This window comes from Siphateles boraxobius, unplaced genomic scaffold (assembly GCF_051911475.1).
Source record: "Siphateles boraxobius isolate OS27281-9 unplaced genomic scaffold, OSU_SipBor_1 5, whole genome shotgun sequence".
In the NCBI taxonomy this organism is placed as follows: domain Eukaryota; kingdom Metazoa; phylum Chordata; class Actinopteri; order Cypriniformes; family Leuciscidae; genus Siphateles; species Siphateles boraxobius.
In genome coordinates, this window is record NW_027509141.1 from 9,041,310 (window position 1) to 9,068,824 (window position 27,515).

The following is a 27,515-nucleotide window of genomic DNA, read 5'->3' on the forward strand; positions in this document are numbered from 1 at the left end:
TCCTGTAAACACAGATATCTGCACCCCCAACAGTGCAGGCCTATATGTGAACCTGTTGAACCAGGTTTGCTGATAGTACAATCCAAACAGCAAATCATTGAGCACACTCACAACTGACGTTTCTTAAAGGGATCATTCACTCAAAAAAAGGGAAGATTCTGTCCTCACTCATGTTATTATAAATGAGTGTATGTTCTCTCTTTTTCTTCCGTGAAATAAAAACAGTAACATTTTAAGATGGCCAGTCTTTTCCATGCAATTGCGATTAATGAGGACTGTTGTAAAAGCACAATAAAGTACCATATAAGTGGTCCATATAACTTGCACTCTATTTCAATCCTTTTGAAGTCATGTGATGGATTTTTGTGGGAAACAAACTGGAATATGGAATAATTATTCCATCCAGTGATCTGTTCAGTTCGACCGGATCAGTGAGTCAAGTACTGAATCAGCCTGATTTATGAACAAATCATTGTTACCTGGAACAACTTATTTATTGAAGACCTGATAAAATTAATGCTTCATTACTGAATAGGTTATCACTTCTGGGCTTCCTTAACTTGTTTATGCCCTTCCCTTGCTATCTTCCCTCCGTCTCATTCACTCGGCTGTATACGTCACATTGCATGAGTGCCCACTACGGTGGAACCCTTGCAATGTGTTTAAATTGACCCTTTTTTGCAACCTTGAAGGGCACTTTGGGAAGGGGACATTTAGGGGTGTTCCAAATGAAAGTGAACAACTGAATCCCTTCGAAGGGCCCTTCTACGGGTCTGTTAGCGAAGGAACATGCAATGGTCACTTCAAGGAAGTAATTTAATCGTTTATGATCATGTTTTGCCCTTCGGAGTGAGTATATAGGGCTTAGGGATGCTCACTTCCGAATGGAATTTTCCTTTAAGTGCAAGCACTGCGAGTTGCTGCTGTGATGTCACAATCGTGTTGCATTGTCGTCTATGGATCTTCCTCAAGTAAGTAGACTCGCTCCCTCTGTCAAAATCAAGGAGTCGAGGGTCTGTCCAAATAAACATCTCTCGCCCACTTGACAAAGTTGAAGGCACTTCAAATGGTGTCAGGGATTCTCCTGAGGGGAAGTGCTTAGGGAAGTATGGCTGCGTCCTAAATCGCAGGCCCACTTATGTAGGTACTTATTTTGAATAAGTGATTACTTCACAGCTGCTGAATAATTACGTTCTATAGCTATAGTACGAATGATTGTAGTATGAATGTAATCTGGACGCACTACATTCGCCATGTTGTCATTATCATGTAACCTAGTCAATTGCATTGCTTCACTGCCATTCATGGTTCATAAATCCCATAAAACTCACTTGGCATCATAAAGTGCATATGCACATTTCAGAAACTCGCTGGAAGTAGTAGGCTAGGTCATCCGGGTAATTTTTGTCTACTCTTTTATGAGTACTGTGATTTCGGACATACCTCTTTTGTCACATACTCTTTTTTTGCCTACTATATTGTAGTCTAAAGTGCCCAGATGTCACTGCAAGAGGAGGGGATTATGAGGGTACATGAATTAAAAAATTGTTTTACATGGATAAATCATTTATAATAAATACTGCAATATTTTAAATTGTCAATTTTGATTTTACTTTAACTCTCATGGATGTATCAAAGAAAGCTGAATCAGTGAATGGTGAAGCTTGACAGCTGCGGTTCTTCTTTTTAACTTTCATTATATTAAAAAGAATAGCCAGGAAATTCTTCAAAAAAATAATTTATTTGTAACTGAACAATTCCTTCAAGAACACACCTTCACCTATTAAAGTCCGTTTTAAATCCGGACTTTTTTTTACACTTCATCCAAGTGGACTTCATTACCCAACATGCTGTGCTGTCATTGCACCGCCCTTGCTGGGGCGCCCCGTGGCTCGCGTCAGTGTTGCGCAGATTCGGTTTGAACCGAAAGCGGAGAGTGACCTTCCCGGGCGGCGGAGACCGGCAGGAGACCGAGCGAGCGGACCCATGTCAGCACTCCCGTCCACAACCCTCGCCACAGAGATGAACAACAACAACTTAGCTGGAGATGAAATCGGGTAAGACTCGGTGTGTTATATGACAGTGTTTGGATGTAACGTAACGTTACCCGTCCGTTTCCAGCGGAGAGAGATGCGCAGCGGGCCGCCGGAGGACAGCAGATAGCAGGGAAACAGCCCGCCGGGCTCCGCACTCACGCGGGTGCACCAGTCAACTCCTTACATTTGAGGATCACGGCGACAACGACACGTTCTCGCTTAATTTAGCTGATAAAATGCTTGGTTTGACAGAAAGATTGACAGAAAATGATCAGCTGTCAGCTGAAGCTGTCCAACTGGATGCTTGCATCACTCGCTTTTTATGCTGTAAGTTTCTTATAAACAAACTGGAGTATTATAGCCCTCTTTTTGTAGTTTAAGTTGTATAAACACGAACTGGAGGTTTATACCGCTCTCTTTCCTAAGTTTATAATCAAACGGAGGCTGGTATGTTGTTTTGTTATCCTGTAAGTTTATAATCACAAACTGGAGGTTTGTAAAACTCCCTTTTTATATCAAATCATATTGAAGACTGGCATAATGAAAGCTTTTTAATAAGCACATTGAATAAGCACATCTTTTATGCTGTAAGACTTATAATCGGAGCAGAAGAGGAAATCTTGATGCACAGTGTTCTCCAGTGACCCAGCCTGCAGCAGTGTACATAGCCAGGTGGATTTGTTAACCAGCTCATGTCTGACTCTGAGATGGTTTCGGAACAGCTCAGGATAATGTGAATGTATTTTGATGATGACCCGTTAAACCGCACAGATCAGTCAGATCAAGCTTTCAGTGCCAAGGGCAAACGTGTTTTTCCTCCTTCACCTTGACTCATGATCACAAATGCATTGTGACGTTCCCTCATCTTTGTGTTGCAGGAAGCTGTTTGTGGGTGGATTGGATTGGAGCACCACCCAGGGTGAGTGGAACTGTCGTATTAACCACCATATAGTTTTATACAGTAACATTAGTTGCTATGTAGGGGCTCTTAAATAATGCAAGTGGCAGCTGCAAGGCTCTGTCACACAGTGTGTGTTTCATTGAAAGCACAGTCTAGTTTTGCACTGCTGGGTTTATTATGCACGCTATAAAATTCTGCATAAACTTTAATATGTTCCGGGCGTAGTAAACCAGGTTGTCACTCAGGGCTAAGCTTGCCTTTTTAAGTTGTGGGTGCAAGTGAGACAGCCTGGGTTAGATGCAAGCTCCAGAAATCCGATAAAGCCCGTATCAAGTAGCATGAGGAAATCAATGGAAAATGATCTAATAATGTACACGGAGATTTCAAAGCCTTGTCTGCTGTACTTGTCACTCCTGTCACATGATTAGTTTATTTCTATTGCTTTTCTGGCTTCGACATGTTGCCGCATATGAAACAGAATTGTGACGTTCTGAATTTGGACCTTTGGGCTAGGGCTGCTCGATTATGACAAAAATCATAATCACAATTATTTTGTTCAAAATAAAAGCCCCTACATAGCAATTCAATATTGGAATCATAATTATTTAACACTATTATTGGTGGGCTATATGATCAAAGTCTTATTTCATGATATGAGTAATGTTCGATGTCAGTAAAATTACACAATATTCAATAGGCTACTTCGGCAAAAATTAATACTAAGTTAACTAATGTAGCTAAGTAAAAGGTCCTCAAAACAGAAGACAAGTAAACAGTCTGCAAAACAATAAGAACAAAGAAACTAATTACAAACAAAATGGACAAATAAAGACAACAAAAGAAAAATACAAATAAAATAAACCGTGCTTTAAGTGTTTCAGGAAGATGAGTGGTATTCAAATAAGTAATAGCCTACAACAGAAAGAAACTGAATAAAGTAATCCAATTTAAAATAACACTGCTACATTAAATATAGACTAATCCTTATTGAAGCTACACAAGTTATTCATTTAAGAGCAGTGAGAGATTTTATCTTTGTCTTTTGTTGTCTGATTAACATAAACGACACAGACTAAAGCAGTAAAATTAGGCTGCTGTCACTTTAAGACCGATTGCACAGATGCAGAATACTGTTATACACGTGTTTTCTTTCTCAACTGTTTGCATTCACTTCAGACATAATCGACTGTGTTTACGAGGATACTTCGAAAAAACGCATTTTGACATTTTTGAGTGTAGCCTATTAGGCGCAAATCCGAAGCCCACAGTATACTTTGCTTATGCGTGTTCAGTTTCTTTCATGCGTCCTGCAGTTTAACAACAGTAGACTGCATTTTACAGCGCTCTTATTCGGCTGATTTGGATGTTAAGGTTGGCTTAGTGGGAACGAAAGCGCAGCGCTTAATGTGGCAGTGGCACAATAATTGTTTCACCTCAATTATCTTTTCATATTCGTCGGAAGCTGAAATCGAGAATCAATTATGATCAATCACACAGCCCTACTTCGGGCCATCTACTAGCACTGGACTGAAAGCTGAATAAGATTTATGTAGATTATGTGCTGAAGCATTTTCAAGAATACATTACCGGCATACACATTACAGATCATTTGGATTTAATTATACATTCTATAATTCATACATTGCTGTTCAAAAGTTTGTGGTTGGTAAGGTTTTTAAAAAATATATTTTTGGACTGTTTCAAAAATACAGTAAAAACAGCAATTCTGAATTGAAGTTGAAGAATATTTAGGTGAAATATTATCATAATTTATTATATCTGTATATTCTGTCTCTATATAATTTAATTTATTCCTGTGCGGAACTTTCAGTATCATCACTCAAGTCTAAAATGTAGCTACTTCGGAGTTTGGACAATCTAAATTATAAAACATAATTTGGGTTGTTTTGTTTACTACATAATTCAATACGTTTGATAGTCTTTCATAGTTTGGATGTCTTCAGTATTAATGTACAATGTTGAAAACAATAAGAACATAAAGAAAAACCATTGAATAAGAAGGTATGTCCAAACATTTGACTGATACTGTGTATATATATATATATATATATATATATAGTGTGTCTGTGTATATGTGTATATGTAGAAATGTATTCAAGAAATCAAAAAGAAAACTTTCAATATATGGAATCCATCTGGTTTGGCTCACCTCTGCCACGTAAGAGATAAACCAAAGTTTGATCATTGGACACAAGGATAGGAAATGGTTTTTCTCTCTTTTTACAGTTAAGTCTTTTTTTTGCTATCCTAACTATACAAACCTGCAGTTCTGCCAGCAGTTCAGAACTACTGATCTAAATGTATTAAAATGCACCTTTCCGCTTATTCCTTTTTGTGTTTTTTTAGAGACTTTGCGAAACTACTTTTCTCAGTATGGAGAGGTTGTGGATTGCGTCATCATGAAAGACAAAAGCACAAATCAGTCCAGGGGCTTCGGCTTTGTGAAGTTTAAAGACCCCAACTGCGTACGGACTGTCCTGGACACCAAACCTCATAACCTGGATGGAAGAAATGTGAGGAGAATGACTGATAATTCTGTTTTGCCCAACCATGATGATAACTGCATCACACATAAATGCTCATTTAAAGACATCTGCATCTTTTGACCCCAAAGTCAAACACCTCGGTTCTAGTGGCATGCTGGTTTGATTTTTTCACTAAGTGTTATCTGTTTATTCTCGTAGATCGACCCAAAGCCTTGTACGCCTAGAGGTATGCAGCCCGAGAAGACTCGAGCAAAAGACGGCTGGGTAAGAACTGTAATGTAAAGCCTTTAGACTAAAAGTTTGTTCATTACAGTCTGAAAACTAGAGTTTATTTACTTAATTTGTATTCATTGTTGAGATTCAGTCCAGTCATTGCCTGACACAAAAAAAAGTTAAAATATTCTCTTTTTTGTGTGTGTGTGTGTGTGTGTTTTAGAAAGGAGGCAAAAGTGACAGCAATAAATCTAAGAAGATATTTGTGGGTGGAATTCCTCATAATTGCGGTGAAGCTGAACTCAGGGATTATTTCAACAGATTTGGAGTGGTGAGATGGACACAGATACAGAAATGTACCATTTTTCTTTAATCAGACTGTGACTCTCATAGGGCGATGCAGAAATGAGCATATACAGTGGCGTCTAAAAGGTCACATGGTCATGAACTTGCTTATTTGATTAGTGACCTAGAAATAGTGCAAAATCATGACATTTCATTGGTATATCAAGGTTTAAATTCAATTTTGAATTCATGATTTTCAAAATTTGTACACACCTACGTAATATGTTTTATATAGGATGCATTTTTTTATGGCCGTTTCGTCCTTCACTGGTCTGTTCTCCCTTTTGAAGGTCACAGAGGTGGTAATGATCTATGACGCAGAGAAACAGAGGCCTCGAGGTAAACCACACATTCATATTTGCTCCCATTTAGTCTCTCTCTCACCTCATGCGCAAGAGAAACTATTCCTACCCAAAGAGAAGAGAACATCACGCAGGCCATCCATCCCTCTCATGTGTGCGATGCTTGGTTTGGTGTGTCTCAACTCTTGCATGGTGGCAAGGCAAATCAGCAGCATCCACATGACACGCAAACATTTGCATCAAACGTGCAGTCAGTTCAGCTTCTTGCACATCTGCTTGTCTTAAAGGAGTAGTTCATCCAAAAATGTATTCAGACTTGTTTGCCTGTGTTTTTTTTTTCCCTGTGGAACACAGAAGGAGAAATTTTGGAACCATCACATTTTTTTGTGTGGTAACTGAATGTGATTCGCTATTTTTGAATAGATGCTTGCTAAATGCAAGATATTCATTAATGTATAACAATTTAAATTTGAATCTGTTCAAAAGACTTGGAACCTATAACGTCTGACTTGCACTGCTTTTTAATAGTGCTTTGAAAAAAACAAGGGACTCACTGTGCCTTTAAAGGGATAGTTCACCCTAAAATGAAAATTAAGTCAACATTTACCCACCCTGGTGTTGTTCTAATGCCGTATGCCCTTCTTTTTTTTTGGCCACAAGCGGAGATAAAAAAAAAAGTCCTGCCTGCCCATGTTCATATTAAGGCAGTGAATATAGCGACCAGCATCAAGCTTTTCAAAGAAGACACGGAAGTATTACAGAATGATCCGATGCTACACATGTCATATATTCCAACCATCCTGGGTGTATATGATAGGATTTGGTAAAATACGAACTGAAATTTGAACGTACTATTTAACAAAAATCCTGACCTTGGCCGTTGGCAAGGCTATGCGACGCGTGTTTGTGTGACTCCAACTTGCCCAGGAAAAGTTGTGAGAAATTAAGATAAAAAAAATAAAAAGCGACATGAAATACAACTCATGTACCTTCTTCTCTGAAGTGAATTTATCCATTGTGTTCCTCGTAGAAATGCGTTCACATCTGTCACAACTGTCATTCGGACTGTTATCAGACCACTGGAGTTCCGGTCTGCAGAAATTCAACACTCAATCAAATATAGGCCTACTGATACTTTTTGGGGATTTCTAGGTGTTGTGCTTCATGTCGCGTATTTAATAATCTTGATTTCTCACAACTTGTGTGGTTTTTCTTGGCGAGACGGAGTGAACTGCGCCACTAATAGAGTCTCACAAACGCGTACGTCGTACAGATAAATTTTCGTTAAATAATACATACAATTTTTATTGTTTTTCACCAAACCCTATGGTATACGCCCAGAACACAATTGATATACGACACATGTCGCATGGGATCATTCTGTGGTACTTTTGTATTTTTTTTTTTTGTATTTTAGAGGTAAAACTGTTCATATATTTTTTGAGCTTGACAGATGCCGGCACTACAGACCGTTGTATGGAATTGAGCTCTGCAAAGATATAATTAAAAAAAATCCATTTTGTGTTCCATGGGAAAGTAAATAACAGGACAGTGAGTAGATCATTTTAAGTTTTGCGCGAACTACCACTTTAAAATTTGAAATTGTAATTCATTATGGCTGACATCTTTCAGATATGATTCTCACTGTTTTATTATAATTGAAAACGGACTGTGGCCATGACCCGGTTTAGCTGAAGAACTAGTGAAACAAAGCCATCAGTATGACTGAATAAATAAATAAATAAAAAAAGTTTGCAGTGCGATTTTTACATGCACTTAAACCATGTTCTTCCATGTCTTCCAGAAAATAGTTTGCTCTGCTTTTACTGTTTAAACTTAAAATGCTTTTCACCTTTCACTCTCGTTGGGTATGGATGGAATAGTTTGTCATGTGAACATTTGTAGTTGACCTACTGAATTTCCAATCACTGAAATTAATTTCTATTAACCTTTAGACATTTAAGTAAGTTTTTTTTATGAACATTTACATTTGATTGATCTACGAAATGAGTGTTTATTGCAATGTAGTAAATTTAAGTAAGTCCTTTCTATCTTTGTTTTTATGTCCCTGTTCTCCTTGTCAAGTGTTTGAATGCATTAACGTTTTTCCTGAGATATGTCTGTTCTTTCTTGTAGGATACAGTACAGATAGTGGCACCACACAGATTAAGGCCTGGTGTGAAACACACTCATGCCTGTTTCTCTGGTGTAAACACAGTTAATGCTTCAGTTTGTGCCCAGCTCAAGGCAGTGGCTTGTCCTCAGACACTTCACACATTGCTTTCTCTTCATTGATACTGCATAACACACTTCCTATTGAGAGATTCAGTGTGTGTACAGTGTGGCAGATGTTCTCTGTTTGCGTTTCGCCCTTCTTAATAGCATAATTACACACTGTCTAGCTTTTAAAGGCAGAAAGGCAGGTTTGTGTTCTCAGTAGCTTTATGGATGCACTCCACAATGTTCTTGACTGCAATAGCGATGGGCCAAGATGGTCGACTTATCATCCAGCAACCATCAATTACTAGTTTTTTGGCTTCAGTGCAAATGGGAATGGGAAATAAACTCTGAGATGCAGCTTCACAGAGAGGGTTTTAGAGTGCTGTGCATTAGCGTGCAGTACTTCCAGCAATGCAAAACACTCTTCGTGAAGTTTTGTCTCTAAATTCATCCCACTTAAAGCACCGATTATCGAAGTATCGCTTGTGCAAATTCACCATATTTAAGAATAAATTAAGTTCAGATGCTATTTTTCAGCATCTTTTGCTATGAGTGTTACATTTTTAAGACGCTGTGTCAAATAAAATAATTAATAACTCACAAGAATGTGTCCTGTGTGAACAGCCCCTACTCGGGGCCCTAGCAAGATCTTCTAAACAATCCAACGACTAGTCAATTTTGATAGTCTGTAACAGGCAAGAGCGCATTGAATTTACTTGTTAAAGCCTCTATCACTGGCAACTTTTTTCTTTAATGAAACCAGGCCTGATGATGAAGGGCAGGTTGGGTATATTTAGTCCTCATTTAGACGGATGGTTCTGCTCCAAATAGTGTACGAATTCTCAGATCTCTTCAGTCTCAAAGGACATGCAATCAGAATCAGGTTAGATCCCAAAGTGGAGATTCTCGCAGCCCAGTTCTGCCACAGTTATCTGATCTGACAGAAACTAGTTCACACTGGTGGATCTGGCGCAGCTAAACTCAGCTGCTGCTGGAGGATTGTGCTCTGTCTTATCGTGTAAGTGACCTTGGAATTGCGCTCCGATTCGGCGGCCCACTTTGATAGTTTTGCCTGCGTGACCCCTGCACGCGTGGGTGCACGCAGTTGCTTCTTTTTTACTGTCCCCAAGCCTCTGAGTAGATCTCTGAAACTGAGCATTAACTGGGCTTACACCACACGAGAAACTGGGCTGCCTTAAATGTTTCACAAATATCCTTATATCCTTGTGGTGCTTTTGTTGCAATGTTACAATCTATGTTCTCTTGGTTTGCCCAAAGTACTGTGGCATTTTGGGAAGCTTCGAGAAAACCAGTAAAAAACCTGTAGTTGTAATGATCATTCTTGTTATGCATTGATAATTGTGGTTGCTGCTCGCATTTGTTGTGTAAGATTGGGGTGGTGATGAAAGTGAGGTTCGGATGAAACTTAAAAGGCAGATAATATTTATAAAAATCAAGCCCAACACTTGACAAAGATCTGTCGTCAGTGTCGTTGAGGTTGCATAAGACCTGGCTTCAGTTATCGAATGCCTTCTTTCTGCTGCTGTTAATCATTAAGTATGTCCAGGGTTAAAGTATTGAAGGGAACAGAATAATACATAACACTTCTGTCCTTTTGGCCTCCACCTGTGATCTTTCCTGGTGACACGGGCCGTGATGTCATCCGAACCTTAGGTACCCCACCCCACCCCTCTTATGTTCTTCTAGCTGTTCTGTCCCAACACCCTGCTGCTCTGTTGACTTTTGGTCGTTGGCTAGGTTTTGGATTTATTACTTTCGAGGCCGAACAATCAGTGGACCAGGCTGTCAACATGCATTTTCACGACATCATGGGCAAAAAAGTGTGTAGTTGTAGTTTTATTTTCCCCTACAACAGAAACTAAAGCTTGGGCGACCAAACATGCACAAATTAAAAGTTATAGAATTGACATTTAACGCCAAAGGGAGTTGTTTTTCTAACACGATGGGTTATTTTTCTCCCAAACTGGGGAAAGTTTGCAAAGTGTTACATTTGTACTTGTATAAATCTCTGTCCATGTTAGTCGCCCAAGGTTTGGTTCATTTGGACCTCTCCTTTAGGTGCTGTAATGCTGTATAAAAGTGGCAAACCTAGGGTTTGTACCATATTAAAGTATTAAATTAAATTCATTTATTAGCATACTTTGCTATTATAATTGAATTATAAAGGACCAATATATATTATAAATTCTAAGGGAACCTTATTGCATTGTGTTATATCAGCACTCACCTAAAGAACTGGTTAGTTTCCTTTTTTTTCTTTTACTTTTTCTTTTATTCAGGTTAATACTGTCAGGTCACTTACTATTTGAGTTCTATATTATCTCAGAAGCCAAAGAGAAATCTCAATTAAGTGACCTCAATGTTTGAATCTCCATACTGTGTCTGTTAATGTACTCCAAATGGGCTTTGGGCGGGTAGAAAATGTCTCTGTAGTGTAAGATTTTTGTCTGATACCTAGGTGTATTAGTCTGTTTCGAGGGATAGCGCAAGACCGAACAAGTCGCATGACATGTTATCTCACCTCACCAGCTCGACTTAGTAAAATATCACTCCCAGCATGGTCGCTTTAAGGAAGTTGATCTGCATTCTGAAAATATAACACTAGCATTTTTCACATATTTTAACTAATAGTCTCATGTATTCAGAGAGAATCACGTGGGTCTCTCTTGGACTTTCTGTGTTTGGTCTCCCGAGGCATTTCCTTGCTCTGTCATGACTTCACTGTGCTGATTTAAAGTGAAAAACCACTTCCAGCAAGTTTGTTCAAGACTCCAGAATAGCTCTGTAGTTTCTGTCCTACATTGAATTTGTTCTCGCCTGCTTACACTCTCCTTGACTTGGGTCTGCGTTCCTGAAGGAATCAGGTGCTACGGTACCTGGGCTATTGTTCTTCACATGACATTATTTCATTGGGGGTTTAAGGGGGGTGGGGCTATATGTTATAAAATTAGAAACTGGAGCATATCAAACTGTGTACCAAATCCCACCTCTACTGTTGGACGTGAAGACTTGCGCGAGGCCTCCCATCACTCTGAGCGGTGATGCCCACGGGAATGGAGGGAGGGGGGGGGGGGGCATGTTGCCGATTCGAGGATTGCAGACCACTCGCTCAAACTGATACCTAATTAGGTCGACAGTGAGAGAGGAGGAGAGAGACGAAAGGAGAGTCGTTACATTTATGCTGCTTTCCAACGGAAAAATATCGTCTCTCGCTCTTGATGCAAGGTGACCCCAATAACTCACCCCCTTTAGAGTCTCAAGTCTATTTCTGGATTTCCATTTTCACTGGAATGAAACTTCCCTCTGTGTGTTTGTCCATTTTTTTAATCGAGTGGCAGGTAATAAAATGTCATTGGCTTAATTGGCTAATTTTATAATTAGTGGTAATTGCTAAGGCAAGCATTTAAAGCAAATCTGAAATCCTCTATTCTACTTAACTCATATAGTTCGTGCTAAATATATGAATGATAGCTCAAATCAGTTTTTTTTGCGATTTAAGATTTTCACCTGCCAGATTATAAAACATATACAAAAATCTGTAGGTTTATATTTAAGTCGGAATGAAATGGAAATCGGCCCTTATCTGTTTTCCAAATGCATCTTATTGATCTTACTGGGGACAGTTGATCAATGCATTTTTCAGTTTTTTTTTTTTTTAGATTTAAAAAAAAAAAAAGTATAATCACAATATCATAACTCAACCTTCAGGAGAAACAACAGACTTTTCTTTGGTGACATATGCTGAGACCATCCAATCAACAACCGATGGATTGAGCCCCCTACTGTATAACAGTGAAAACACGGCTAGCCGGAAAATTCAGTTAGTGGCGGGAAAGAGTTAAAGGAGAGTCACAAGACATATTTCGAGACAAGTATATTGTAGAGTCTTAAAGGGTCTTTTGACTTGGGCCGGCACATCCGGAAACTTAACTGTTGATTTCGTCACTGACCCTTTTTAGGGGAAAATAAATTAGACTTCCCATAGACTTCAATACAAAACAGCGTCACAAAACAACGTCCGTACACAGCCGGCAGTCTCGAATAACTTAAGAAATCACTAAGATAAAACATGTCAAGTAATTATTATTATATATATTTATATATTATTATTAGTAGTAGTAGTAATTAATTAATATTGTGTTACACCAATTTGACGCTGGGAGAATGAAGGGACAGGTTTTTAAATTGACCAAATTAAGTTTGTTGATGCATCTTTCACGCTCTATGGCAGGCAGTGTGGACATATAATTAATTGACATGTTTAATCTTAGTGATTTCTTAAGTTATTCATGCTTGTCGGCTGTGTACGGACATTGTTTTGTATTGAAGTCTATGGGAAGTCTAGTTTATTTTCCCCTAAAAGTGGGCGTAAATCTGTTCAGAGACATTCTATGACGTTGCGCCGGGTGTGAGTATTAAGAAACAACATAGATGTGCGCTTAAAACCCACAAAGAAAATTTTACCAACCGCCTAACCACTCATGTCAACCTACAGTAGCATCATAAGTGAGGGTAAATACCCTCTTATTTTCTTCAGAAAATGTACAAATCTATTCATTTTAATTTCATATTTGACACAGTATGAAGATTCCTCTCTGGTTTGACTTTTGTCTCTCCATTTTTAATATTTGCATGTTAAGTATTTGGTACAATTAGATTATCATACATTTAAACATCACTGACCCTTATATTTCTATTGTCGTATCTAAACTGAGATTCTTAAGCATTAGCCAGGGGGAGGTAAGTCTTCATTTTCTATCAGCACTTTATAACTACTTAAAAGAGCTGAGATATAAGAAATGTACAGGGACGGTGTTTCTGAGGTACGTCTGTGGTCATGAAAAATAAACATTTATTGTCACGTTTAAGCAGAAGTCATCTGCCTGATATGACCCATAGAGTTTTAGTGGACTTTTAAAAACCTAAAGGTCCCTTTCATACCCAAGTACCTCAGAAACATTGGTTAAAAAGTTATCAAATAGAAGAGACCAAGTATATTCCATTCCATCTGGACTACGGTCATGTATTCGACCTAAGTAAGCGTATCTTTTCTGAGGTGAGGGCTAAAGTTTCTGATAGGTGAGTGGGGGAAGTAGGCAGTATGTTAATTCTCCTCTTGCTAGTTACGACCTCTTGTCCTTTGTGCAGGTTGAAGTGAAGAAGGCGGAGCCACGAGACAGCAAAGTTCCCGCCCCTGGTCAGCTGGGAGCCAATCAGTGGGGGCCCCGAGCCATCTTAAGCGCAGCCAATGGCTGGGCAGCACAACCGGCTCCGAGCTGGCAGCAGAGCTACGGGCCTCAGGGTGAGTGAGACGATGGGCCAGAACGCAGCAGGATCGTAACACGTCCCAACCTGAAAAATGATACCAAGAGCCTACTGGTGTCAGTCATGCTTTGCTTTAGGTCAGCTTGCGCTGTTTGCGCCATCTGGCTAAACCACACTGGGTTTGTCCACTGTGCAGGGGGGAATGTTTTCATGTACATCTCGCCCAAAATAAGCCTGCTCTGCCTGGCTTGAATACAGACATGCAACACTTTAATTGAACACATTCTGATTTCGCTCACATTTTTCTGTATGATTCAGATTCAGATTTGAAGTTAATTTATTAGTTTCATGGTCTGGTGGATGTAAGTTAAAATGTGTTTTTTGTTCCAGGTGTTTGGGTGACTACAGGACAACCTATTGGTATGTTCTGTTTTATTATTACAGTTTGATTTGGTTATATTAGTTAATTATTGAGAATTCAGTGAATTAAAAAAAAAAAAGTGTGTATGTATCACTTATAGGCCTATTCACATCAACTCCAATTATATTATATTAATTATATTATATTATATTATTCAGACTTGTTTGGGCTCAGTAAGACAAATAAATAAATACAATAAATATTTCTATTTGAATATATTATAAATTGTAATTTATTCCTGTGATGTCAAAGCTTAATTTTCAGCATCATTACTCCAGTCTTCAGAATATGCTGATTTGGTGCTCAAGAAACATTTATTGTTATTATTATAAATTTGTTAAACAGTTGTGCTTCTTAATATTTTTTATGAAAACCGTGATACATTTTTTAGGATTTTTTCATAAATAGAAAAGTTCAAAAGAACAAGATTTTGACAAGAATTTATATCTTTTGTAACTTTACACATTTTTACTGTCACTTTTGATCTATTTAAACCTTGCTAAATAAACATATTAATTTTTCAAAAAACAAAACAAATTACTGACCCCAAACTTTTGAACAGTAGTCTCTTCATATATGGTAACACTTTCCAATAAGGTCTCACTTCTTAACATTTGTTAGTGTCTTAACTAACATTAACTAACAATGAGCAACACATTTGTTTTTGTTAATCTTCGTTAATAAAAATACAGTCATTTATTGTTTGTTTGTGACAGTGCATTGACTAATGTTAACAAATACAACTTTTTGATAATAATGTATTAGTAAATTTTTAAATTAACATGAACTAATAATGAACTGCACTTCTACAGCATTTATTAATCTTTGTTAATGTTAACTAATGAAACCTTATTTTAAAGTGTTACATTATATACAGTGCCTAGCATAAGTGAACACACCCAAGCTAAAGTTGACTAAAAAGAGGAATCAAAGGACACCAATTGAAAAGGTCACCTTTAAGGACACCAAATTTCTTTGTGAATTTTGTGAATAATGTATCGTAAATAAAGATAGAGGCAGGCAGATTTTTATTTGTAAAGGCCAGTTATTTCATGAATCCAGGATACTATTCATCCTGATAAAGTTCCCTTGGCCTTTGGAATTAAAATATCCCCACATCATCACATACCCTTCACCATACCTGGAGATTGGCATGGGGCACTTTTTATAAGATCATCTCTCAATGCAAATCATACCAGCTTTTAGCCTAACTGAAATAACACCATGCCAATCTCTAGGTATGGTAAAGGGTATGTGATGATGTGGGGCTTTTTTAATTCCATAGGCCAAGGGAACTTTATCAGGATGCATAGTATCCTGGATCCATGAAACAACTGGCCTTTAAAAATAAAAATCGCCTTGCCTCTGTGGGAATTTAACATAGGGGTGTCCTGAACCTGTATTTTAAGGAAGAACATTTATTTATTTACAATACATTATTCATTCACAAAGAAAATTTGTGTCCTTAAAGGTTGGATTTTCCCTAATTTTTTAAATTAAGGCATTAAGATCAATTTCCAAAAGTTTATTAGTCAAGACTTTTTAGTCAACTTTAGCATGGGTGTGTTCACTTATACTATCCACTGTGTGTGTGTGTGTATATATATATACACACACACACTCACCTAAGGATTATTAGGAACACCATACTAATACTGTGTTTGACCCACTTTCGCCTTCAGAACTGCCTTAATTCTACGTGGCATTGATTCAACAAGGTGCTGAAAGCATTCTTTAGAAATGTTGGCCCATATTGATAGGATAGCATCTTGCAGTTGATGGAGTTTTGTGGGTTGCACATCCAGGACACGAAGCTCCCGTTCCACCACATCCCAAAGATGCTCTATTGGGTTGAGATCTGGTGACTGTGGGGGCCATTTTAGTACAGTGAACTCATTGTCATGTTCAAGAAACCAATTTGAAATGATTCGAGCTTTGTGACATGGTGCATTATCCTGCTGGAAGTAGCCATCAGAGGATGGGTACATGGTGGCCATAAAGGGATGGACATGGTCAGAAACAATGCTCAGGTAGGCCGTGGCATTTAAACGATGCCCAATTGGCACTAAGGGGCCTAAAGTGTGCCAAGAAAACATCCCCCACACCATTACACCAGCACCAGCAGCCTGCACAGTGGTAACAAGGCATGATGGATCCATGTTCTCATTCTGTTTACGCCAAATTCTGACTCTACCATCTGAATGTCTCAACAGAAATCGAGACTCATCAGACCAGGCAACATTTTTCCAGTCTTCAACTGTCCAATTTTGGTGAGCTCTTGCAAATTGTAGCCTCTTTTTCCTATTTGTAGTGGAGATGAGTGGTACCTGGTGGGGTCTTCTGCTGTTGTAGCCCATCCGCCTCAAGGTTGTGCGTGTTGTGGCTTCACAAATGCTTTGCTGCATACCTCGGTTGTAACGAGTGGTTATTTCAGTCAAAGTTGCTCTTCTATCAGCTTGAATCAGTCGGCCCATTCTCCTCTGCCCTCTAGCATCAACAAGGCATTTTCGCCCACAGGACTGCCACATACTGGATGTTTTTCCCTTTTCACACCATTCTTTGTAAACCCTAGAAATGGTTGTGCGTGAAAATCCCAGTAACTGAGCAGATTGTGAAATACTCAGACCGGCCCGTCTGGCACCAACAACCATGCCACGCTCAAAATTGCTTAAATCACCTTTCTTTCCCATTCTGACATTCAGTTTGGAGTTCAGGAGATTTTCTTGACCAGGACCACACCCCTAAATGCATTGAAGCAACTGCCATGTGATTGGTTGATTAGATAATTGCATTAATGAGAAATTGAACAGGTGTTCGTAATAATCCTTTAGGTGAGTGTATATATATATATATACACACACACACACACACACACACACACACAGTATGTATATTTACATGCATTATATATATTGATATGTATTTATGTATGTGTGTGTATTTAATAGATTTATAATAATGATTGTCAAGTTTTTTTCAGCAAATTATAATAGATTGGTATTTTGTGTGCATAGATGGTATGGAAAATAGTTATATAATAGAATAAATATTTTATACTTGCATGTCGTTCAATTGGACTTGATGTAAATAGGACTTATATTTTTAAATTTTTAGTGAAATGTGTCTGTTTCAGGTGGTTATGGACCTCCTTTATCTGCTGGCCGTGGGGCACCCGCACAACCTCCTTCTCCATTTAATGCATTTCTAGTTGCAGCGGCACCTACAGGGGGATTTGGGGCACCTCAGGGATACCCCCAACAGGGCTTTAGTGCACAACCACAGTTTGGTAAGTGAAAGATCTACATTTTTACAGTATTAAGTAGGGAAGCACCGATACCAGTATCTACTTCGCTCATTTACTGTAAATGATAAAAACATTGACAGCCAATCAGAATCAATTCTGGTTTAAAGAGCTTGAGCATTTAACACAGCAGAAAACAAAACTGCAGCACGTGCTTAGAATAAACAATGATGTCGTCTGCTGGTGTCCCGAATATAGTTATTTTTATAGTTATAATTCTTGGTGTGTACGGGTCTTTAGGGTTGTTGGACATTGATATATGTGACCCGATGGCTCTGGTCGATCATTAAATACTGCAGTAATTTTAGCCCCAAATTGAAATTTCTTGTATAAAATATAAGTATGCAATATGAATGTGAGATTAAAATAACTGAAGCAAGATTGTAATGATTCCTGCATTACTTTTCTTATGTCTTTATCATCGTAGGATATACCTTTGGAACACCTCAAGGTGACCAGTTTGTAGCACAGGGAATGCCTCCCCCTCCCTCCACGCCGGGCGCAGGGCCTTTAGGTTTTGCCCCGGCTACGACTCCCTCTCAGGACCTGAGCAAAGCCGCCTCAGCACAGCCAGACTTCTCCTACAGCCAGTATGGTAAGAGCGCACTGAAACGCAGCAACAAACCACTGCAGATGTGCTGTAGCTGGGGCTCTGTTCACACGTCTGAATGGGCATGATGACATCACATACAGACACTTCCACACAGACCCTCAGTCTGTTTACCCTCAATCAAGACCTTTAGATTTAGATTTTTGGTCTGTGGAGGTTTATCCAGTGGTATGTGTGAATTAGATCATCCTGTACCGCAATGCTGCTTTTGACCAGATGAAGCTTCATCGCAGACAAGGGTTTTCATCTGTAGATGTTGCAGCGTTGGATGGTGGGGGTGGCGATAGGATGAAGTAAAGTTGCAGTGCATGTGGGATTTTTTTTAGGTAGATTTAACTTTAGACATATTGACCAAGTATAAGATATACACAGAATGTCTCTTGGTGCTGGTGCCGACACAGTACATGCAACATCTAGAGCATCCATTAGACCAGGGGTGCCCAATCCTGCTCCTGGCGATCGACTGTCCTGCACAGTTCATCTCCAACCCTAATCAAACACACCTGAAGCAACCAATTAAGGTCTTCAGCATCACTTGAAAACTAAAGGAAGGTGTGTTTGATTAGGGTTGGAGATGAACTGTGCAGGACAGTCGATCGGCAGTAGCAGGATTGGGCACCACTGCATTAGACTGTAAAAAATAGAACCGACTCTACAGATATAGTCATGGACCCCTATTCTTTAGAAATGGCCAGAGCTAAAAGCATCTGGAGGTCAGTGAGATGTGGGTCACTGTACATTTAGTGGTGCTTGCTAAGGCAGCTATTACTACTACAACATCAAACCTCTAACCCTAAGTATTACATTTTGGCACATAATTCATCCTGTACCATTTGTGCTACAAACCTGAATGATTCCTTCAATCATGCAGCATGTTGAGGAGAGGTGTGCCGTTACTTTTCCAAGCTATTAGACTTGCCTATAAATAAAACCTTAAAGGAATTGTTCACCAAAAAAAATTCATTCATTTACTCACCCTCATTTCGTTCCAAAAAACCCAAAAGAAGATATTCTGAAGAACAGTTTTGGTGACAATATCGTGTAAGAAGAAAATATTTCCTTTTATGTTCCACACATTTGGAGTGACATGAGGGTTAGTAACTGATGGCAGAACTTTCATTTAGGGGTGTATAGATCCATATCTAGGCACAAAAAACCCTCTCTATAATCCCCGTTTACACGAAGGGAAAATGCAGATATTTCCCTGCGGTTTGGCCTCTCGTTTACACGAAAACCCCGTTTTTATCACAGAAAACGATTATTTGTAAAAACTTCGGCCAAAGTGGAGATTTCTGAAAACGCCGGTTATGTGTTGCCGTGTCAACTGGGAAATGCCAGAAATTGATTAACGTCATGTGACCGCCCAGTTTGGCATAGTTATGATGGCGCTCGACGGCGTATTCATGCGGGTTGATGTAAATGACAACTTTTTTGAAAACGATGTTGTGTGCACGATGTTATTATTGAAAACGGAGGGGGGGAAATATTTGTTTCTCTAAATACCCGGCTATGTGTAAACGTGGCCTAAAACTCAACAACTAGTGCTGCCCCAGACTAAAGAAGATTTTTCTAGTAACTAGTAGTTATTCATTTAAAGGGTTAGTTCATCCAAAAGTGAAAGTATTTACTATTTACTCACCTTCAAGCAGTGGCGGGCTGTGCATTTCAAACCTAGGCCTTCAGTGGTGTCCAACATGAATTAATACATTTTAATAGTGTAGCAGTGCACAGTTTCTGTATAATTCTCGTGAAATTGCTGTTTTTATTTTGCACCGGCAGTTATTGGGTTAATGCGGTGAGTTGGGAAAAGGCCGGTAGAGAGAAACGAGCGAGTGAGTTTGGTGTTAGAGTTAGTGTTCAGTTGTTCTTGCCTCCCGACTATAAGTTCAGAACCGACTATAAGTTCATAAGTTCAGCCTCCCTTGTCTTGTCCTTCAAGGGTTACAGTCCCTTGTCAGACGTTACAATAGTATTAATGTTTGAAAAAAAATAATAATGAAGTTTCGATCATACATTTCCAAGAAAAATTAAGAAGAAAATCAGATTCACCGCTGGAAAAACAGGGGTAAAAAAAAAAACCATTATACTCACCAAAACTACAGATTTTTTTTTTTTCCCACAAAATCCATCCTAATTTCTTTCCTCAAAAAGACTTAAATTACTCTGTTTTACAGGTTATCTGTGCGTTTCAGTCCCAACAACCTTTTCTATCGCCATCGAGGCTAATGCTGAAAGTCGAGTCTGCCTCCTCGCATTTCTGGCATAAGTTTTACTTCGCTTTAGGGCTGAGAGTGTCCGCTCGACAGAAGCAGTGGACACTGGGACAGTCACCGCAACACAACTCGATGTGTACAGCTGACCCATGCTCTCACACACTGTTTTGAACGAAATCAATGAGATCAGCGGGACTTTTGCCTTCAAAATCAGACCTGGCATACATTACATTCAGTCAGTAATACACGTACTGCGCTCTGACCATCCAATCAAAGCATGAGAAAATGCCAACGTTATTGTACGCCTGCTAGATGGCCCCAGTGCAGTCAAAGCGAAATCTGATTGGCTGATTAAATCTGACTGATTATCTGATTGGTTAAAGCAACAGTTTCATTGCCATTCATTTTAAGCTACAGGTGCCGCACTAATAATTCTGAAGGCCTTAAGGCAGATTTCTTTGACCCTGGCAACACATGATGGCAGAAATATAATTGGATAAAAGCGCTAAAATAAATATACAATACTGTAAGCAGCGCAACCAAGAGAAAAGCAATGAAATTAAGAGAATGGACTATTGGGAATAATTTAATACTCATTCATGGAAAAAATATATTAAAGTGCAAGTCAGTGATTCTGATAGTGTTTAGGCCAGCAGAGAACTTCAAGCCATCCTAGATGTATATGACTTCCTTCTTTTAGCCAAGCACAATCGAATTATATTAAAACATATCCTGGCTCTTCCAAGCTTTATAATGGGAGTAAATGGTACCTGAGATTTTGAAGCCCAAAAAAGTGCATCCGTCCATCATAAAAGTACGGCTCCAGAGGGTTAATAAAGGTCTTCTGAAGCGAGGCGATGATGTTTTGTAAGAAAAATATCCATATTTATAACTTTATAAACTATATATGTCACTATAAACTATTCTGACGGAAGAGTGACATCTGACTCGACGCATTACTGGAATGTGGAAGTGGAAAGGACTGCACCAATTTAACTTCCACTCTAGCCTGACATAATAACCACATGGACTAGCCGTGCTGTCCGTTACAGACTGTGGGACTTCTGCGACCAACCGACCAATTAAAATTTGATCACTTAAGCCTCTTTTCAACTACAAACGTTTGGTCAACTATAAGGGGCAGCCCTAATACCGACCACTCAGAAAAAATTAGCAACCACATAGCAATGTCCTAGCAACCATTTAAAACACCCTAGCAACAACTCAGAACACCCTAGCAACCACTCAGAACACCTTAGCAACTACTAAGAACACCTAACTATTGCAACTGCAATAGCGATTCTTTCAAAGAACTATAATTGACTGCATTTATAAACAAAAATCTACTTTTCTTCAATGCAAAATTTTATTTTCATAAAAAACAAGTAAATAGACAGTAATAAAGTAAGAACAAATAAGCAAATTTCAAACAACAGCACAAATAAATGCAATAAAATAGAGAGAGATATGAAATAAACACGGCTTTAAGTTTTTCCAGGTGTGTATATAGTAGTATCCGGGTAATAAATACTACAGAAATTAAAGTAATCAAATGTAAAATAACACTGGATTGTAGGGGCAATATATCGTTGTCCTTCTCCGTGTGATGCGATAATCGATACAGTGGTGCCAAATATCGATATTTTAATTCATAAAATAAGTCGCTCTAAATAGATTTCCCTGCTCCCAGCGTCGCTACTTCATGGCTTCTCGAGGTGGTGCTCAACACATGAATGAGGGAAACATGAACATAAGTTAAGTGGCCGAAGAAAAATAGTTTTTTTAATGGGAAGGCTACAGAGATTTGTCACTTCACATAAGAGTATCAAAAAGCCATTTATTGTTTGAATTTTCTGATAAAATGGACAGAATTTAAAAACTGGGACTTTGTTTCTTATCAAAAGTAACAAAGCTCTTTGCAATTATTGGATTGGAGGCGAACTACAAATGTTTTATGTAGGGAAAAATGCGTACCTGGCAACCCTGGCTTGAAATACGGGTGATTCATGGAGTCAAATAGACAATAGAGCTTTAACATTTGCTATTTTTTAACTGTTAATGCGCTAATGTCGCTTTAACTGTGACAGAACTAAACGCAGTACGAGTTGCAGTCTGACACATTTTCCACCCCCTTTTTATTGACGGAATATAATCGGCCCTGAACATCGGCTGTTTTTAAACAATCGGTCGTTAGCTGATAGTGAAAATAATTGCTTTTATCGGCTGATACCGATTATTGGAAAATGCATCTGTGCATCCCTACTAACAAGCACTCTTGTCTTTAAAACCACATAACATCCTAGCAACCAGCCAGATAACCTTACAAACCACAGAGCAAAATCCTAGCAACCAGCCAGGTCATTTTACCAACTAGAACACATATACTTATGCAACCACCCAGATCACTCTAACAACTGCATACTTTACATACTAAACTTTCTAGTATTGTGTACAAATATTTGCTTCACAAAATATACAAGTTTAGTTATTATGGGATGCTCAAATTAATATCAATCTGAGAGGTAAATATGCGGCTGTAATCAGTACTGAAAATGTCAGGTAATGATTTGAAAGAGCGTTATTCCTGAACCATCAAGAGAAAGAAGTCTTTAAACCCAAATGGGTCCATTTCTATGGTTGATCGTAACATAGCAGTTTTCTTTGCATCACTGGGGTTGACGTACATGATCAGAGCGCTATTAGCATGAAGGTCAGGCTGTCTGTGTGGGTTGTATGTATGTATGGCTGGTGTTACGAGACAGTCTCATCAGCTGCTTTGTCACACCTCTGCTTCGCTTCCATTCATCTGCAGCTCGATGGCCAAGCAGCCTGATACACATGCTCATTTAGAAACCGCACGGGGCCGATCCATCCACATGTTCTGTTCATGAGCCCTGAGAGTAGGAGAGGGCAGTGTTCTCCTGGGTAGGAGCTGTAAGGTAGTAGTTAAGTCAGACTCTGTCAACCTGGTCTCCTCATCTCCCTGCTAGGCTTGGGTAACTATCCTCAGGACCCTTCTGCCTACGGACCAACGCGTCCTTCTCACACTTATGTACAGGAAGAGCAGGGATATAGCGCAGGTAGGTGAGCAACTGCATCCTACTATCACTCAAACCCAATAGAACAAGCATCAACAGCCTGTGGACCCATAAGGCTTCAGTTCTGTTTCACATGCATCCCATGTACAATATGCATATGCTGTATGCGTATTCTACATCAGTTTGAGGCATCTCTTCGGTTTTCCATGGGATATATACTAAAGTACAGCTACATGTCATTCAGGGGGCCTCAAAAGACGCACGTTTAAATAAAATAAACTCCATTTTCGTGTTTGATCATCTTTGATCTGAATCTCCCGTGAAGCGTCTCTAGGCAACATCGTAACTCGTGTGGCTTGTAGCTGTAGTTTACTATATGAAAAAAAAACAGACGGCTTGCTTCAGATGTTCTTTTTTCAGTCACTGCATTGCTTTGCTGCTAAAAGGATGATCTAATGGTGTCTCTACTGGGTTTTCTGTGGATTTTGTGGCCCTCATGCAGCGTGCGACAGTCACAGCTGAACAAATCTGTACAGATTCGGCGAGCTCTTAGAAAGAATCCATTTCTCTTCATTTGTGCTCATGCAGTCGAATGTTTCACTTTCATCTAGAGACCTTCGAATAAACTCCAAAATGCATTAGTGCCTGGGTATTATTTTTTCTTCCAGAATGCTTTAAATGTGTTTTCATGACTACCATACCTTTATTTTTTAGATGTTTTCTATTCAGTTATTTGTTTCTGTTGTAAATAAAATCTAAGACATTTTGGCCACGTACACACTAAAAAAGTTGCTGCTTTTAAAAGTGAATTCACTTCATTATGAGTCTGTGTGTGTAAGGAATTGACGTTGTGATAACCACAGTAACAACAAACATGAATGCCAAGTTCAATCTGCTCAGTGTTGCCCATGTTCAATCCAAGTAATATTATTAAGAAGAAAAAGTACATGGAAATAATTAGTAAAAGTCTGTTGATTAGAATCTTTCAGGAGTAATAATATAATAATACACTTTATTTTCTATAGCGCCTTTAAAAGTAGCATCTCAAAGCGCTTCACAAGATTAGAAACATGATCAAACATACAGTTATACAGACAATGCATTAATGACAGTGAAAAATAAAATATCAAATAAAAACATATTATGAAATGTTCGAATAATAATAACATGGCAATTATGCATGCATTTGGTTGTAGAATTAGACAATTCATTTGTCCTTGTGGACAAAACGAGATTGGGTACTCATAAATACACTGTTTTAACGCGAACCGTTCGCTTATGCGTACAGCAGAACCCTTTAAAGTATACTCCATTTGGCACTCCATGCATACTAGAAGTTTTAACTTGTCTCTGCAGAAGTAATGACCGATACGAAATGTCTTTGTTCTCATTTAAACTGGAGTTGCGGGAATCTGTTAACCCTTCACACAAGCGCTCGTAATCAGGTGTCTATTGTTGTTGGGGCACAGTTTATGGGAGTGTGGGAATTATTGGAATAATTATACATTATGCATTTTAGGCTTTTATGAGAAGCGTTAAGTTCCTGTCCAAAACATGCGACTAGGACCAGTTGTCTGCGCTACTTTGCAGTGACGCGGAAATCATTGTACACTGTGCGCTCCTTCACTAGTGTGCTCTAAAAGTTTGATATGATTTGTGAGACATGCTCCTATCACGACACTGATGATAAAATGTGCAACTTATTTGAATTCTATTAAGAATTTATTACTTTAAAGTAGTACGTAGAAAGTCAAATGTCTAAAACAGCCACGTAATCTAAAAAGACCTTCCTCCTTAGAAGGCTTTTTAAACTTACTTTATTGTAGTAGCAGTGACTATGAGATTTTTTGACTTATAAATAGTGTGATATGGGAATAGTGTTTTCATCTAAAAAAAATAGATAAACGAATTAGTGCAAAAAAAAAGTACACGGTGCTTGTGTGAGTTGAGCGATTCGAAAATCTTTGGCCCTGTTTACACCTGTATTAAAGGGATAGTTCACCAAAAAATGAAAATTCTGTCAGTATTTACTCACCCTCATGTTGTTCCAAACCCGTAAGACCTTCGTTCATCTTCGGAACACGAATTAAGATATTTTTGATGAAATCTGAGAGCTGGATCACTCCTCCATAGGCTTCTAAGGGATTGAGACTTGTTCCCCGAAAAGTTATTAAAGACATCGTTAAAATAGTCCAAGTGACTACAGTGGCTCAATCTTCAATTTATCAAATGACGAGAATACTTTTTGTGCGCAAAAAACAACAAAAATAACGACTTTATTTCAACTATTCGTTTCCTTCTCTGTGGGCCTCGAGTCAGTTCACTAGTGTAAAAGCGTAAGCTTCTGTTGTTGTACGTCACACGCATCACACACATGACCAGCGTCGGCCAATAGTGAGCCTACGTGTGACGTAGCTCTACGCTATTACACTAAGTTAACTGACTAGAGGCCCACAGAGAAGGTTATTTTTGTTTGTTTTTGCGCACAAAAAGTATTCTGGTCGCTTGATAAACTTAAGATTGAGCCACTGTAGTCACTTGGACTATTTTAACAATGTCTTTAATAACTTTTCGGGGAACAATTTTCAATCCCTTAGAAGCCTATGGAGGAGTGATCCATCTCTCAGATTTCATCAAAAATATCTTAATTCGTGTTCCGAAGATGAACGAAGGTCTTACGGGGTTGAAGAACATGAGGGTGAGTAAATACTGATGGAATTTTCATTTTTGGGTGAACTATCCCTTTAAGATACGTTTTGGTCGATCGGATCACAAGTAGACGTGGGATACACATTCCCGTTTACACATTCGACCACATGAGCCTCTACACTATGTAAGCAATCCGGGTGAATGCGTTTTCGACTACCTCCGGAAGTGGTATCTTAATACCAGGTGTAAACAGGGTCTCTGCCCGTACAAAATGCACATTCTTTGCTGATGATGAAATTTACATCACAGACACTGTACCGTTCCCTTATAGCGTACATATACAAACAAAGTATACTTCAGGCTTAAGAGAGACGACTGTAGTGTGTACGTGGCGTTTGTCTTGAGAAGTGAAAAATGGAACTAATGCGAACTGAGTTACGAGAGATGCCCAGAAAGCCTAGTCGCATGTTCTCGTACTTTTTAGTTACTGGTGTTTAATATCACTTTCCATGTTTTCATGTCTGTTGAGACAGGTTATGGGCAGGACCTGAGTGCTTTTGGTCATAGCTTTGCAGACCCCAGCCAGCAAACTGCCTCATACGCTGCAGCCCCCTCCGCACCGTCAGGAGCTCCGGCGGCAGCCAGCAGCTTCGGTCGAGGGCAGAACCATAATGTCCAGGGCTTCCACCCCTACCGGCGCTGAGCTGCTCCCCACCCAATGCAATACTCATCGTCAGGGATATGGACGTTTTGAGCGCAAGCTGAGCTGGATTTTTGGGATTGTCTTTCTGAACACTGCAGAGTAAAATAAAATGTTTTATTGTGTGTAAATTGTGAACGGGGGCTCTACTCCGATAACAGGAGACCACAGTACTCTTCTATATTTTGTAGTCGGACTGAACTACTGAAGTATTTAGCAATAGTTTTGGACAGTCTGGTCAAACATCAGCACAGAACAGACGTACCAGACGTCGGCGACAGGGTCTCCCAATTATTCAGCTTTAATTATATTAGTGGGGAAATGTTTTTATTTTCAATTTTGTGAATTTTGTTTACTCTTTTACCGTTTTATTTAAGTTTTAAATAGATTACAAATGTGTATTATACACCTAAACTGTGCAATTTTTTAAAGAATTTTGTACTAATATATGTGCGCTTTTCTTGTTTTTTTATTTAAGGACGTAGACTTCCCTCAGGTGGCTGTTAGTGCACTTTTGCACTTATGCAAAAAAGAAAAAAAAAAAAATGAGAGTTTATTTGAAATAAATGATTTAAAGAAACATTGTTGTGCAAATTCATTGAGGTAACAGTTTAATTGCTTTAGAAATGAATCTGTTCACTTTCAAAGACACACGAACTTCAATAATTAAGTATTGTGTTATAGGAGTGTACACAGTTTAATATGTCATCATCCTAATATTGTATTACAGTAAATATATTACAGTTCATATATAACTTGTACATGAAATTCAA

General features: G+C 38.8%; 1 protein-coding gene across 5 annotated transcripts; it reads left to right on the forward strand.

Moving 5' to 3' along the window:
* Nucleotides 1-1,831: 1,831 nt before the first annotated feature.
* Nucleotides 1,832-27,322, forward strand: dazap1 (DAZ associated protein 1). Of its 5 annotated transcripts, XM_077202693.1 has the most exons (13): nt 1,832-2,057; nt 2,915-2,955; nt 5,305-5,471; nt 5,643-5,708; nt 5,881-5,988; nt 6,293-6,341; nt 10,283-10,365; nt 13,694-13,847; nt 14,201-14,230; nt 17,365-17,517; nt 17,960-18,127; nt 23,346-23,435; nt 26,576-27,322. In XM_077202693.1, exons 1-13 carry the CDS (start codon nt 1,987-1,989, stop codon nt 26,743-26,745), a joined length of 1,350 nt encoding a protein of 449 aa, XP_077058808.1. In that variant the 5' UTR covers nt 1,832-1,986; the 3' UTR covers nt 26,746-27,322. The 5 variants fall into 5 exon arrangements, with proteins under 5 accessions (XP_077058808.1, XP_077058807.1, XP_077058806.1 ...); XM_077202692.1 differs by lacking the exon at nt 23,346-23,435 and having other exon boundaries at nt 1,874-2,057; nt 26,572-27,322; XM_077202691.1 differs by lacking the exon at nt 23,346-23,435 and having other exon boundaries at nt 1,874-2,057.
* Nucleotides 27,323-27,515: the final 193 nt, after the last annotated feature.

Coding starts and splice junctions, on each gene's coding strand:
- dazap1 (XM_077202693.1), top strand. CDS start 1,987: ATGTCAGCACTCCCGTCCACAACCCTCGCCACAGAGATGAACAACAAC. Junction 18,128..23,345: donor CTTCTCCTACAGCCAGTATG/GTAAGAGCGCAC, acceptor TCTCCCTGCTAG/GCTTGGGTAACTATCCTCAG. Junction 23,436..26,575: donor AGAGCAGGGATATAGCGCAG/GTAGGTGAGCAA, acceptor CTGTTGAGACAG/GTTATGGGCAGGACCTGAGT.